Consider the following 14,469-nt stretch of genomic DNA (forward strand, 5'->3'; position numbering starts at 1 on the left):
TATTTCTTTACATTTTATCTAATACATTCCTATATCAACACGTACCCTTGGTCTTATTTCTCAACTCAGTCTCTCTCCAACAATACAGTGGTACCTCGGGTTACATACGCTTCAGGTTACAGACGGTTCAGGTTACAGACTCCGCTAACCCAGAAATAGTGCTTTAGGTTAAGAACTTTGCTTAAGGATAAGAACAGAAATTGTGCTCCAGCAGCGTGTCGGCAGCAGGAGGCCCCATTAGCTAAAGTGGTGCTTCTGGTTAAGAACAGTTTCAGGTTAAGAACAGACCTCCGGAACGAATTAAGTACTTAACACGAGGTACCACTGTATATGACTATTCAGCACCGGAACCAGTAACCACAGAAAGCTAAACCAGGGGTCAGCAAACTTTTTCAGCAGGGGGCTGGTCCACTGTCCCCCCGACCTTGTGGGGGGCCGGACTATATGTTGCCATGATTATATGACCCACATTTTTGGCAAAAACCCTTCTTGGAGCCTCAACGTTGCCCAGATGTGAATTTTTTTGGGGGGGTGGGTTTTCCTTCATGTCTTATATTGGATCTAGAAGGCAATTGGGCCTGATTCAGCCCGCAGGCCTTAGTCTACTGACCCATGGGCTAAACTTATGCCAGAGAGCATATGCCATACATTTAAAGCACCTTGTTTTCCAACAAAGGATCCTGGGAACTGTAGTTTATCCCCTAACTGAGCTACAATACTCAGCACGCTTAAGAAGCCACAGTTCTCAGGAATCTTTGGGGGAAATAAGGTGCTTCAAATTCATTTTTTAACAGCTGCATCCTGTTTTCAGCTCAAGGCTGAGTGGTGGTTTTTTTTGTCAAGGTCACCCTATTATTTTTTGGCGAGAGGAAAGAATAAATTGGTAAATCTGTCCTTCCTCTCTGTCTTTTGCAAACAGATGTCTTCTAAAGGTTGTATCTCCTTGGCTTGGGGGGCCACAAAACTCCATACCCTCCAACACTTTTCCAATGAAAATAGGGATGCCCTAAGGAAAACTTAAGGAAACCCCCACCCAGGACGCAGGTGGCACTGTGGGTTAAACCACAGAGCCTAGGACTTGCCGATCAGAAGGTTGGCAGTTCGAATCCCCGCGACGGGGTGAGCTCCCATTGCTCGGTCCCTGCTCTTGCCAACCTAGCAGTTCGAAAGCACAAAGTCCAAGTAGATAAATAGGTACCACTCCGGCGGGAAGGTAAACAGCGTTTTTGTGTGCTGCTCTGGTTCGCCAGAAGCGGCTTAGTCATGCTGGCCACATGACCCGGAAGCTGTCTGCGGACAAACGCTGGCTCCCTCGGCCTATAGAGTGAGATGAGCGCACAACCCCAGAGTCGGTCACGACTAGACCTAATGGTCAGGGGCCCCTTTACCTTTTTAAGAAAAAGTGGGACATTTCAGGATCAACTCAGAAACTGGGACAGCTTCTGTAAATCCAGGACTGTCCCTGGAGAGTAGGGACACCTGCACAAACACAACATCCCAACAATCACCCGGGACACAAATACAAAAAGCTGGTATTGCAACACTGATGGTCTTACCATTAAGAGGCTAAACCCATACTTAAACGAGGACTGAATTTAAACCAGAGAAGAGGAACAGCATTCTTTCCCTGTGCTGTAGCTAAGTTATACGTTTTCTTTTCTTCCCTGTTCACGCGGTCCAATTGGAAAATTGCAGATAATTTCAACATGCTGTTGGGAGCGATGCATACAGAGAAAAACCAGGGTGATGGGGGGGACGGGACGGATCCTTCACTGTTTTTCTAAGAATGGAAAACAGGTTTGCCTGACGGCTTGATGACAGTCGTGAACCAAAGACTCACCCCGTGGCAGGAACGAGAAGTTGCTGAGCTCCAGGACTCTGACAGGCGCTTCCTTATTTTATTGCTTTTTCCTCCAGGCTCCATTAGTGCCGAGGTCCCTGCAGCATTTGCAGGGAACCCCAATCTGGTAATTTCCATGGAAAAAAATTGGCCTGAGCCAAAACCGACACCGAGAAGCTGTCAGGAAGATGGGCTTCCCCCCTCTGCTTTAAATGAGCATTGTGCATTGCTTTGTGATCTGTGGCTTCCATGGGAGGGGTGGCTAACACCCCAGAGGACAGGAACACACTTCAAAACGACCTTGACAGATTAGAGAACTGGGCCAAAACAAACAAGATGAATTTTAACAGGGAGAAATGTAAAGTATTGCACTTGGGCAAAAAAAATGAGAGGCACAAATACAAGATGGGTGACACCTGGCTTGAGAGCACTACATGTGAAAAGGATCTAGGAGTCTTGGTTGACCACAAACTTGACATGAGCCAACAGTGTGATGCGGCAGCTAAAAAAGCCAATGCAATTCTGGGCTGCATCAATAGGAGTATAGCATCTAGATCAAGGGAAGTAATAGTGCCACTGTATTCTGCTCTGGTCAGACCTCACCTGGAGTACTGTGTCCAGTTCTGGGCACCACAGTTCAAGAGGGACACTGACAAACTGGAACGTGTCCAGAGGAGGGCAACCAAAATGGTCAAAGGCCTGGAAACGATGCCTTATGAGGAACGGCTAAGGGAGCTGGGCATGTTTAGCCTGGAGAAGAGGAGGTTAAGGGGTGATATGATAGCCATGTTCAAATATATAAAAGGATGTCACATAGAGGAGGGAGAAAGGTTGTTTTCTGCTGCTCCAGAGAAGCGGACACGGAGCAATGGATCCAAACTACAAGAAAGAAGATTCCACCTAAACATTAGGAAGAACTTCCTGACAGTAAGAGCTGTTTGACAGTGGAATTTGCTGCCAAGGAGTGTGGTGGAGTCTCCTTCTTTGGAGGTCTTTAAGCAGAGGCTTGACAACCATATGTCAGGAGTGCTCTGATGGTGTTTCCTGCTTGGCAGGGGGTTGGACTCGATGGCCCTTGTGGTCTCTTCCAACTCTATGATTCTATGATTCTATGATTCTATGATTCTATGGCTAATGTCTGGTCCGTTGTGCCTGATGTCAGCACTTTGGACTGGGAGGGGGAGAGAGGAACACATCTGGAACATAATAATCCCCGGCTGCACCCAGTGTGCACAGGGTGGACAGAGCAAATCTGATGAAATAAAAAATTTAAGGTCATAGTTACCAGCATGAGTTTGACCAAACTGCGGGAGGCAGTGGAGGACAGAGGTGCCTGGCGTTCTCTGGTCCATGGGGTCACGAAGAGTCGGACACGACTAAACGACTAAACAACAACAACAACAACAACAACTATATATATATATATATATATATATATATATATATATACACACATATATATATATGGTGCTGGAGGAGACCCTGGAGAGTCCCATGGACTGCAAGAAGATCAAACCTATCTATTCTGAAGGAAATCAGCCCTGAGTGCTCACTGGAAGGACGGATCCTGAAGCTGAGGCTCCAAGACTTTGGCCACCTCATGAGAAGAGAAGACTCCCTGGAAAAGACCCTGATGCTGGGAAAGATGGAGGGCACAAGGAAAAGGGGACGACAGAGGACAAGATGGTGGGACAGTGTTCTCGAAGCTCCCAGCATGAGTTTGACCAAACTGCGGGAGGCAGTGGAAGACAGGAGAGCCTGGCGTGCTCTGGTCCATGGGGTCACAAAGAGGAGGACACGACTAAATGACTAAACAACAACACCACATATTGGTAAGAGCTTGAGTGTTTTGTGTGGCAGCACTTACACTTCGGAACTCCCTGCCTATTGATAGCAAGCAGGCACAAGTGTCTGCCCAAAAACACATTCTTGTTTAGAAAAACCCACCCAGATGCTTAGAAATGCTGGTGTAAAATTTAACCCATTCTAGTGTGCGTGTTTCAGTGCATCTTATTGTTTTATCTTCCTGTAAACCGCTTTGAGGGTTGTTGTCTTTTTAAAGCAGCAGCAACAACAACAACGATAAAGCAGTGTACACATTCCATCAAGCAAACAAATGAAGATTTCTGGAAGGGTAGGGAGTTTTTCTCTCTCGTAAATGCTGGAGCCCGGGGACATCCAACGAATCCGAGCATTGCAAGAGTCCTGACAGCTGGAGGGCAAGAAAAAGAAAGGACTTCCCCACGCAGCACATCGCGGATCTGTGGAACTCACCGCCACAAGAGGGAACGATGAGGACCACCAATTCGGATGGCCTCGAAAGAGCTGCTCATCCCCGCCTGATTCATACGAGCTCTTCCTCCACCACCACCCCATCAATTCCTATATAACAGCATAAACGTAGCACAAAACATTGCAGTGCGCCTGATATTAACATTACACCGTTCGACTGTGAAATATACTCAGAGTCGCAAAGTGATTTCATGCTCTTTATTCAGCTCATAGTGGTGAGGAGGAATGAATGAAAGTCCCCTCAAAGTATCTGCTTTATATACATTATTTACACAATGGGCTGCACATGATTGGCTAATTCCGGAATTCTACTGTAAGCCAATCAGGTTGTGGATTCACTTCTATCTGGAGCATGATTGGGTAGTTCCTGCCAACCAATCATACTGCTGCATTGTTCTAGGACCAATCAGACTGCTGCATTCTGAATCCTATTGTTCTAGGACCAATCAGACTGCTGCCTTTTGGATCCTATTTTTCTAGGACCAATCAGACTGCTGCAGTTTGGATCCTATTCAACTCAGTACATAACAGACTGTGAAACAGCCCGCCACTGGAGGTGGTAGTGCCACGGATGATCTTAGCCGAGACCCCTGCATTGGCAGGAGGGGGGGCTGGACTAGATGCCCCTCGACGTCCCCTTCCAGCTCCACGACTCTATGATTTCCCAACCCCCCCGCCCTCTTCGGCCGCCCTCAGCCAAAGCGCTGCGCTCGGGAGCCGGAAGCGCTTCATTGATTCCAACCCGCCGCCGTTGGACGCAAAGGCTCAAGAAAACTACACCCCCCAGAATGCCTCGGGCGCCGGCCGCCTTTCCCCACCCCTCCCTTCTGCGCGTGCCTCCCGCGCCTGCGCGCGGCGCCCTTTTCTGCCCGCCATCTTGGCTCCCTTCAGCTGGCGCCGACGCCAAACAAACCCGCCGCCTCAGACGCCGAAGGTGCCCGCCGAGCTCGGGCGGCGCGGGAGGACCCATGGTTTCCCCGGGGGAGGAGCGGCAGGTGGGTCTCCCGGGGAGGAGGAGGAGGGAATTGAGGGGGGGGGAGGGAAGAGAGCGAGGAAGAAGAGGAGGAAGAGCAAGACCCTCCTCTTCCTCCTCCTTTGAAAGGGGGGAAGGACAGGCCTGTCGCAGGGAGTTCCTCAGGTCTCTCCTTCCCTGCTTGCCTCTCCTCACGTTTCTGAGTTTTATTGGTGTAAACTCGGGAGATAAGCTATTTTTCGCTTACAGCATCTCTTCTTTTTTTTCCTGGCGGGGTGGTGGGAGAATAAGAATAATAATAATAATAATAATTCGCTTTTCCCTTCCCTCCAATCCCAGTGGGATAATAGGCAGCTCCCTGTTATCTCAGGGAGATTTGATTTCCCTTCTTGTGTGTGAAATAAAGGATTGCCTCCCTCCTTCTATTCCATCCCCAGTTTGAATGGGAGCTGATTTGCCTCAGTTCCAGGACTGGTTGTGGCGACTCTTCTGCAAGCCTCTCTTCGTCCCCCTCCTTCCCTCGTCTCTCTTTTTTTTGTGTGTGTGAGAAATAATGGCCTCCTTCCTTCCTTCCTTCCTTCCTTCCTTCCTTCCTTCCACCTCTTTGCATCTACATCTCCCGCTGTTTCTAGGTGGATGGGGCCCCCGCTTCCCACATCGAAGGAGTTCATTACCCTCAATTATATAGGATCGCTCCTTTTTCGCCTGCCTCTCCTCAACGCCCCCCCCCCAATTTTTGGGAAGAAGAGAAAATAGGGATAAAATCACCACCACCCCTCTCCTTTCCATCTCTTCTATCTACTACCCCCCCTCATTGGCTGCTTTATTATTTTATTTCCTTTCCCCTCCCCCTTGATTTTTTTTTTTTTGGGGTTGTGGGTGTGCTAATGGGGCACAGAAGAGAATATATGTGGGTTATCTGTAATTTCCTCATTCCTGCCTCCCACCCTCTGCTTTTGGAGGAGAGTCAAAAAAAGCCGGAGAACTGTAATTTCCCCTATCTTCCCCCCCTTTCTCCGTCTTCCAGCTGTTTGATTTGACTGATATTCTCTACCTCTCAAGTCCCTCCCTCCCCAAATCGCCTTCCTTTCCATATCATGTAATATTTGTGTATATTGTTGTTTTGCGTAGCCTCTCATTGATTGGTTGGTGCCTGGTTCTCATTTATGTGCATTTGGGCTCTTGCTACCTTTGCTCTCTCTTCCTCCCAGCTTCCTTTTCCTCTTCCTTGATTTTGGATTATTTCTCCTCCTTCCCCATGTGTCTCCCTTCCCCATAAAAACAAAAGCGGGGCGGGGGGGGGGGGAGTAATTTGGAGCTGTGACTGTTACATTTCTCCCTGCCTTTCTCCTCTTCAGCCTCCCCATCTGATGATCTTTACATGCATTTCTTTCCCCCAGCCCTTTCCCTTCCCATATATATATCTATATTCACACACACCTTTGTGTGGGGTGCAATAAGGAAATAACTGCCCCCCCTGTTTAGCACTCCTTGGTTGGTGCTACTTTGCATGCCTGCCTCCCTCTTCCCCAATTCATCTCTGTGGTTTTTATCTTGTTCTTCTTAAGGGCAGGAAAGAAAGAGCGTTTCTGTGTCCCATCTCCCTCCTCCTTGCCCGCTGTTTGATTGATTTGCTTAGCTGCTTTTTCTGTTTCTGCCTCTGATTCTCTTCCCTTTCCTAGTCCAAGGGGTTCTTGCCAAATGGACCCATTTCTTTCTTTCCCACCGGAGATTCCTCTGTGGCACCCCCTCCTCCTTGCCCTCTTTTCCGGCCTGCCTTCGCTGGGGTCTGCTTTTGTTGGCCCCTTTCCTCCTCCCCTTAATCCTCATTTTCCACCATTTCAAAGAGTAGTGGATAGTTAGTCTGTTGTCACCTGGGCAGGCGAGAATGAAATATGCCCCTTCAGCCTTGTTTTCCCCGCTTTGACAGCTTCATTCTCAATGTGGCAGCCCATTTTGAACCATTTTCCTCACCAAGCCTGCAGCCTTGAGTTTGCCTACTTGTGAGGAAGTTGTGTTGCTCTTGGTTGATTTGACTCTTAAGTAAAATAGGATCTGGTTCTGCACGAATCATCAGCGTGCACACACAAAATCAGTGATTCATTTTCCGTCTTGGGCGTCAGTTTTTATGGCCATCAAGTTTTAATGCTCCAGCGGCCAGTTCCTACATAGCATGATGGACCCACCAGGCTAGGGATGGAAAACTTGTGGTCCTCCAGATGTTATTGGTCTACAGCTTCCATCTTTCCTGACCCTTGACCTTCCAGGCAGGGCCTGATGGAAGTTGTAGTTCAGCAACATCAATCAGATGGCACATTTCCTGTCCTGCATGTATAGTTTGTGTGTTCCTCTTCCTCTTCTCATCAAAGTTTTTTTGCTTTGTTTTCTGGTTCTGTCCAGAACAGAACATGTATAAATTTGGGGTGGGGAAGAGTGGCAAACTCTTCTGAGATCCTTCAGTTAAAAGCATTAATTAGGCTGCAATCCTGACCTCACTTACCAGAGAGTAAGTCCCACTGAACTCAGATGGGCTTAATGTTTGATATGCACAGAATTGCACTGTTAGTTAACTAATTGGTATACAGAGAGGGCAAACTTGAATCTGTGAGCCTTGGAATTAAGGACACACAATTACCGTCCTTTTCCATGTATAAGACCAGGTTTTTTTACTTAAAAATTATGTGAAAAACTGTGGGTCGTCTTATACACGGGGGAATCTCCCCCCTATTTTCTTAAATTGGAGTCCCTAAATTGCAGTCTTATACATGGGGGTGTCTTATACATGGAAAAATACGGTAATTTTTGACACTCGCTTTGGCTCTGGTTTATTACTTTAAAAAATATGGGAAGAAGAAACGGCAAATACGAAAGCTGACCTTTCCTTCTCTGCACAAGTAGCGTCTTGTTCATTAAGTCATCTCTTCCTTCCACGTGTCATAAAGAAGGTTTTGAAAACAGGCAAATGTATTCAAGTTTAATTGCTCAACTAGTTAAGATGTAGCTGATCTGTTTTAAAATCAAAATCCTTAGCTCGGTTGACAAACCAGTTTGGTGTCACCTGCTTTCCTGGTGGTAACTGTTTTTGCGCTGCCAAATCCAGAACGTTTATCCGTGACCTGAGGGCCTTGCTGCCAGTGTGTGGGTGTGGATATGCTGTTTAGATAGCTCCAGGGGGGCTATTAAGGCCGAACTAACCATTAAATCATTGCTTTGTGAAGGAGGGCCCCAGCAGTGTCTTAATGAGGACTGTGATTGTACTATGCTAGTATCAAAAGGTAGGGTCTATGGGGTTTTAGGGGAGGGGGAGTATCTCTGGTGGGGGACATGTTGTGCTTATCAGGGGTACCTTGTCCACCTTTGGTCCCTACCCTGCACTCAGCCTCCACCTGTGGCTCTTAGAATAATAATAATAATAATAATAATAATAGTAATTTATTGTTTATACCCCGCCCATCTGGCTGGGTTTCCCCAGCCACTCTGGGCAGCTTCCAACTGAATATTAAAAACAATACAGCATCAGACATTAAAAACTTCCCTAAACAGGGCCTCCTTCAGTTGTCTTTTAAAAGTAAAATAGTTATTTATTGCCTTGACATCTGCTGGGAGGGCAGGGCAGGCGTCACTACCAAGAAGGCCCTCTGCCTGGTTCCCTGTAACCTCACTTCTCGCAGTGAGGGAACCGCCAGAAGGCCCTCGGCGCTGGACCTCAGTGTCCGGGCTGGATGATGGGGGTAGAGACGCTCCTTCAGGTATACAGGACCAAGGCCGTTTAGAAGCTGTTAGCATGTGACATCGGCCACACCATGGTAAATAGATTTGACTGACCAGCTAAATCAGGGTAGCTGATGGGTGTCAAACCCTTGGTATGTTGGGGACTTCCCTGCATGTGGAGACAGGCTCTGGCGGATCGAGCAGACAAGACCAATACTGGGTCCAGTTGTCAAGAAGGCAGTTTCTGCATGTGCTGTAGAGGTAGTTATACCTAGGTAAAGGTAAAGGTACCCCTGCCCGTACGGGCCAGTCTTGACAGACTCTGGGGTTGTGCGCCCATCTCACTCAAGAGGCCGGGGGCCAGCGCTGTCCGGAGACACTTCCGGGTCACGTGGCTAGCGTGACAAAGCTGCATCTGGCGAGCCAGCGCAGCACACGGAACGCCGTTTACCTTCCCGCTGGTAAGCGGTCCCTATTTATCTACTTGCACCCGGGGGTGCTTTCGAACTGCTAGGTTGGCAGGCGCTGGGACCGAGCAGCGGGAGCGCACCCCGCCGCGGGGATTCGAACTGCCGACCTTTCGATCGGCAAGCCCTAGGCGCTGAGGCTTTTACCCACAGCGCCACCCGCGTCCCTCTATACCTACCGCCCACTAATGCATCTTTCTTGATCGTAAAATTTCCTTTCCGATCACCAGTGCTCAATGCAAGGAGAATTCAGCTTGTGCTGTAGAACCCCTTACCGCCCACCTAGGATCCTGAAATGCCCACTAGTTGACAACCCCTTTTGTAGAGGGAAGTGAGGGGCAGATGGGGCTTGTCTTCTTTGCTTACCCCAGCAAATTATTTGTCAAAATTACAAATACCTAAATACAGACGGTCATTTACCCTCGCTAGATTCAACGTGCTGCCATCTGCCTTACTGCAGGGCAGATTTGAGGGCAAACTATATGCAGAACGAATCTGCTCCTACAGCTTAATGGAGGTAGAAACTGTCTCTTATGCCTTGTTATGCTGCCGTTTCTATGGGGATATACGCTCAGTATTTATTGCCCCTGCTATGCAAAAATCTCCAAATGAATCCGAACTTCAATGTCTAAAATCCCTGGTAGAGGACAAGGATCCTGAGGTCACGTTAAGGGTAGCCAAATTCTGTGCGATTGCCATAAAACTTAGGGAACAAGCTGCGCTATCATAATGATTAAGGCCTTAAATGATAATCTTAGGTTATATGTTAGTGACTAAGTTTTAATTTATATATTTTTTAACTGTTGCGATATCTGTAGTGTCCCTGTTATACCTAATTGCAAATTCAAATGTACCCCTATCGTGTTTTATGACTTCCTTGATATTATATGTGGGCTGGAACTGGTCTGTGACCGAAATAATAAAATTCAATTCCCTTTCCACCTACCAGTGCTCGATGGAAGGAGGATTCAGCTTGTATCGTAGAACCCCCTACCGCCCACCTAGAATCCTGAAACGCTCACTAGTGGGCGGTAGGGACCAGGTTGACAACCCCTGCTGTAGAGGGAAGTGAGGGGCAGTTGGGGGCTTGTCTTCTTGGGAAGGGAGCCCATCTTAGAGAAGGAAGGAAAACTCTGATCCTAAACCTCTTCTGTCTTGTGGGATATCTTCGGGAGAAGAAAAGGCTAAGGAGTAAAAACCCTACACGAATTGGGAGTGGAGTCCCTAGGATGGTTGGATGGTACTTGTACTCCTCCTTCTGGCAACCGCTGCTGCCAAGCTGGTGCCTAACGAATCGCTTGCCTTTCCTTTGGACCACATCAGCGAGGCCGAGAGGGGTGCCCTGTCATCTGGGCAGTCCAGGACCTCCATACACACTGCCCAGGCTTGCGCCCCGCTGCCCGATTTTCAGCTGTGTTTCTTTTGTCTTTTATTTCGCCTCTATTGATGCATTCTATTTTTATATCTCGTGTGCTGCCTCGAGTCTGCTGTCCTAATAAAATTAATGAACAAATCCTTCCCTGCCATGAGACACTTGGTACTGGCTTTCCTCAGAGTGTTGTAGGGCAACAGTCCTGATGTGGTCGTGTGTCCTGCAGACAAGAGTCGTGTTAGGACGGAGCGTGTCCAGAGGGGGAGACTAGGATGCTGCAGTATCTGGAAGCCAAAGTCCTAGGGGGAGCGGTTGAAAGAGCTGGGCATGGTTTTCATCTGGAGAACAAAAGTTTAAGGGGAGATCTGGTCAAGAGGTCCTTACCTGGAGGACCATCATGCAGACGGTGGAGCAAACTTGTTGCTCCAGACCAGACCAAATGGGTGGAATCTGATTTTGGCTAAGCATTAGGGGGAACCTGCTAATGGTATGACCTATTCAGCTGTGGAACGGTCAACTTCAGGAGGCGATGGGCTCTTTTTCACTTGTGGTTTTGAACCAGACAGAAGGTTGATGACAATCTGCCAGGGATGCAGCAGTTGCAGACTTCTGCTGTGAGCCAGGGCTTTGGGCTAGATGGCCTTAGATGACCTTTCCAGCTCTTACCATTCAGCATCAGTCCTGTTGCTGGCATTTCCTTCCTGCACTCCACTGGCTAGTTTTGTGAGGGGTTTTCTTTTTCTTTTGCCGTCTCTGGGGTCCATGAAAGATGAGCGGACATGAGATGGGTCTCTTTGCTTCCCCAACGCTTTGGGAGTCTGGTGCCATGTAAAACAGGGCTTTTAGGTTGACCCAGCAAGATTATTTCCAGCCCAGTCTCCTTTTTCCAGCCACTCCGGAGCACCATTTCAAAAACAGCAATAGTCTCATCACCTCCATTTTCTCTCTCCGTGTTATATATGCCTTTAATTTCCTCTTAAGAAATATTATAACTCCCTAGCTCTCTCCCCCCTCCACCCCCTGAGTTTTGAGATAAAAGGCAGGCAACGGCTGTTAAATCTCCTGCATCTCATTTGCACCAGTGTTTTATTTGCTTAACATTGTTGGCTGTAAATAATTGATTGTTTGGGGATTTGATTTCTTAATTGGTTTAGAATTGAGTCTAGAATTGAGTCTAGAAACACTAGAATTAGTGTTTCAGAGCAGCCCAGTTTTTCACTTCTGATAAACGAATGCACCGGCTGTTCCTGCTCCACTCTGACCCCTCTGAGCTCCCGCTTCCGATTGAGCAGAAATAAGCATGATGATGGTACATGAACAAGAAGCAATGGTATATATATTTTCTACCTGAAGTGTCTGTGTGGGAATTAAAGGGAAGAAAATTAGGGACGCGTGACCCTGCACAACAAAGCAGGACTGCAACTGCCATCATCACCACCTCCTGATCTGGGGCTGATGGAAGCTTGAGGCCCACTGATTTGCCATTCCGGCTTTACAATCTAATCTAATATATAATATAACCAACCCAATGGAAAGCTCTAAAGTAAAGAGACAAACGATCCCACCCTCCTCCATTATTTTTTGTTTAGTTTGTTTTAATTTGCTGCATTAATTTTTAATTCTTCATATTCATTTATTTTAAACAGTACGCTTCTTTTTACTGCTCTGCTAGTTGCCTTGGGAAAATAAACATAGGTTGAAGGCACAGGATTTAAACTGCACAAATGGATAAATCTTCAGTACAAAGGACGGATCACAATTTCGGTTTGTGGGTGTAGCAACCATTTGTGCTCTGAGTTTTTGACTTGTTTTCCTCCTCTCATGTGCCTCAGTCCCCTTCCTGGCTTGTGACCTGGTGTAGCATAGAGGCTCATAGACTGAGCCATGAATGATGAAGTCCCAGTTCAGATCTTGCCTCTATCATGAATTCACATGGTGGCCTTAGTCAAGCCAGTTTTGCTCTGTCTCTTTCTCTCTGCATCTCTGCCTCTGTCTTCCTATCTGCAGTTTGGAGGATAATGAAAGTGGCTTACTTTACGTCTGTGCCCATTCCTGGATAGAGAGAGAATCTGGCCACAGTTGTCTATATATTGGTAACTGAGCTAGGCGGACCAATGGTCTGTCCCAGTATAAGGCCAACTTCCTGTGTTCTCTAACTCAGGTTTTTATGGAACATACCCCTTTTCAGGTGGTTCCACAGTCCCAGAGAGTCTACACAGACCAGATTTCTGCAGCCCACTTCCTTCTGCTCCCAACATGCCCTTGGAGAAAGCGAGGCAGAGAGACTCTTTACCTTTGTGCACCAGGGACTTTGTTAACCGCTGTTAAATTCTTCAAACTTTGGTCCCCCCTCCAAGTGGCACAGGTGCCTGATATTGCTTTGGTGGGTTAGCGTTTGGAAGTCTGCAACGTCAGCCTGCTTTTCTCTTCCCTTGATTTGTGTCCATTTGCAGGGAGGCTGAGCTCCGTGGGAGCAAACTGACCGGGGAACAATGCCTGTGGTGTGGCCGACCCTGCTGGATCTCAGCAGGGATGAATGCAAAAGGATCCTTCGCAAACTCGGTATGCCTACGGGGTTCTTTGCAGGGGGGGCGGGTCGTCTTTTTTACGCTTCTTTACAGTCTCCTGACACTGGCTACACATGTCTGAATGAGATCTGGGTCCACAAGATGGAGTGTAGGAATGAAGGGACCTTCTAGGGTAATGTTAGAGGACCCCCAAAAATGTGTTTCATCTTAATCTATGTCGGTACAGTGGTACCTCGGGTTACAGATGCTTCAGGTTACAGACTCCGCTAACCCAGAAATAGTACCTCAGGTTAAGAACTTTGCTTCAGGATGAGAACAGAAATCGTGTGGCAGTGGCGCAGCAGCAGTGGGAGGCCTCATTAGCTAACGTGGTGCTTCAGGTTAAGAACAGTTTCAGATTAAGAATGGACCTCCAGAATGAATTAAATTCTTAACCCGAGGTACCACTGTAGTAAGTCTCCGTCTCATCAGGGACTTTTCCCTGTGCTAGCTGACACTATGTTAATCAGCAAAGCTTTGAGGGTTGTTGTACGTTTCCGAGCACAATTCAAAGTGTTGGTGCTGATCTTTAAAGCCCTAAATGGCCTCGGTCCAGTATACCTGAAAGAGCATCTCCACCCCCATCGTTCTGCCCGGATACTGAGGTCCAGCACTGAGGGCCTTCTAGCGGTTCCCTCCCTGCGATAAGCCAAGTTACAGGGAACCAGGCAGAGGGCCTTCTTGGTAGTGGCACCCGCCCTGTGGAACGCCCTCCCACCAGATGTCAAAGAGAAAAATAACTACCAAACTTTTAGAAGACATCTGAAGGCAGCCCTGTTTAGGGAAGCTTTTAATTTTTAATAGGTTATCATATTTTAGTGTTTTGTTAGAAGCCACCCAGAGTGGCTGGGGAAACACAGCCAGATGGGCGGAGTATAAATAATAAATTATTGTTGTTGTTGTTGTTGTTGTCGTTGTTGTCCCCTTTTTGGTTATAATGTTGTGTTAGTGACAGTATGTAAGCATGTGGTGAAAATTTTCCCACTACTGTATTTTCCCTTCATTAAAGGTTTCTAGTCATAAGCTGGACAGCCACTTATCATGGATGCTGGAGATCACGGGTAGTGAACCTATGGCCCTGCAGATGTTGGGGGACTCCTTCATCCCCGGCCAGCATGACCAGTGGTTAGAGGCAATGGGAATCATAGGCTTGGTAACACCTTGAGGGCCATAGGCTCCCCCCTGATGTTGCAGAGGCAGATTTTTCCGCACGTGGTTAGACTAGAGGGCTTTTGAGGTCCCTTACA

At 47.6% G+C, this 14,469-nt stretch overlaps 1 protein-coding gene across 10 annotated transcripts in view; it reads left to right on the plus strand.

Moving 5' to 3' along the window:
• The first annotated feature begins 4,986 nt into the window (after positions 1–4,986).
• The window catches only part of EMSY (EMSY transcriptional repressor, BRCA2 interacting), a 44,046-nt gene continuing 34,563 nt past the window's right edge, over positions 4,987–14,469 (plus strand). For 6 of the 10 annotated variants that reach the window (XM_053385425.1, XM_053385431.1, XM_053385430.1 and 3 more), the window contains exons 1-2: positions 4,988–5,127; positions 13,109–13,217. In XM_053385425.1, the coding sequence (XP_053241400.1) occupies positions 13,148–13,217 (70 nt within the window). In that variant the 5' untranslated portion in view covers positions 4,988–5,127; positions 13,109–13,147. Of the gene's footprint in view, positions 5,128–11,178; positions 11,379–11,856; positions 11,986–13,108; positions 13,218–14,469 lie in introns of all 10 variants that reach the window. The other 4 variants (XR_008330091.1, XM_053385432.1, XM_053385427.1 and 1 more) reach the window with 3 other exon arrangements.

This window comes from Podarcis raffonei, chromosome 4 (assembly GCF_027172205.1).
Source record: "Podarcis raffonei isolate rPodRaf1 chromosome 4, rPodRaf1.pri, whole genome shotgun sequence".
Taxonomy (NCBI): Eukaryota; Metazoa; Chordata; class Lepidosauria; order Squamata; family Lacertidae; genus Podarcis; species Podarcis raffonei.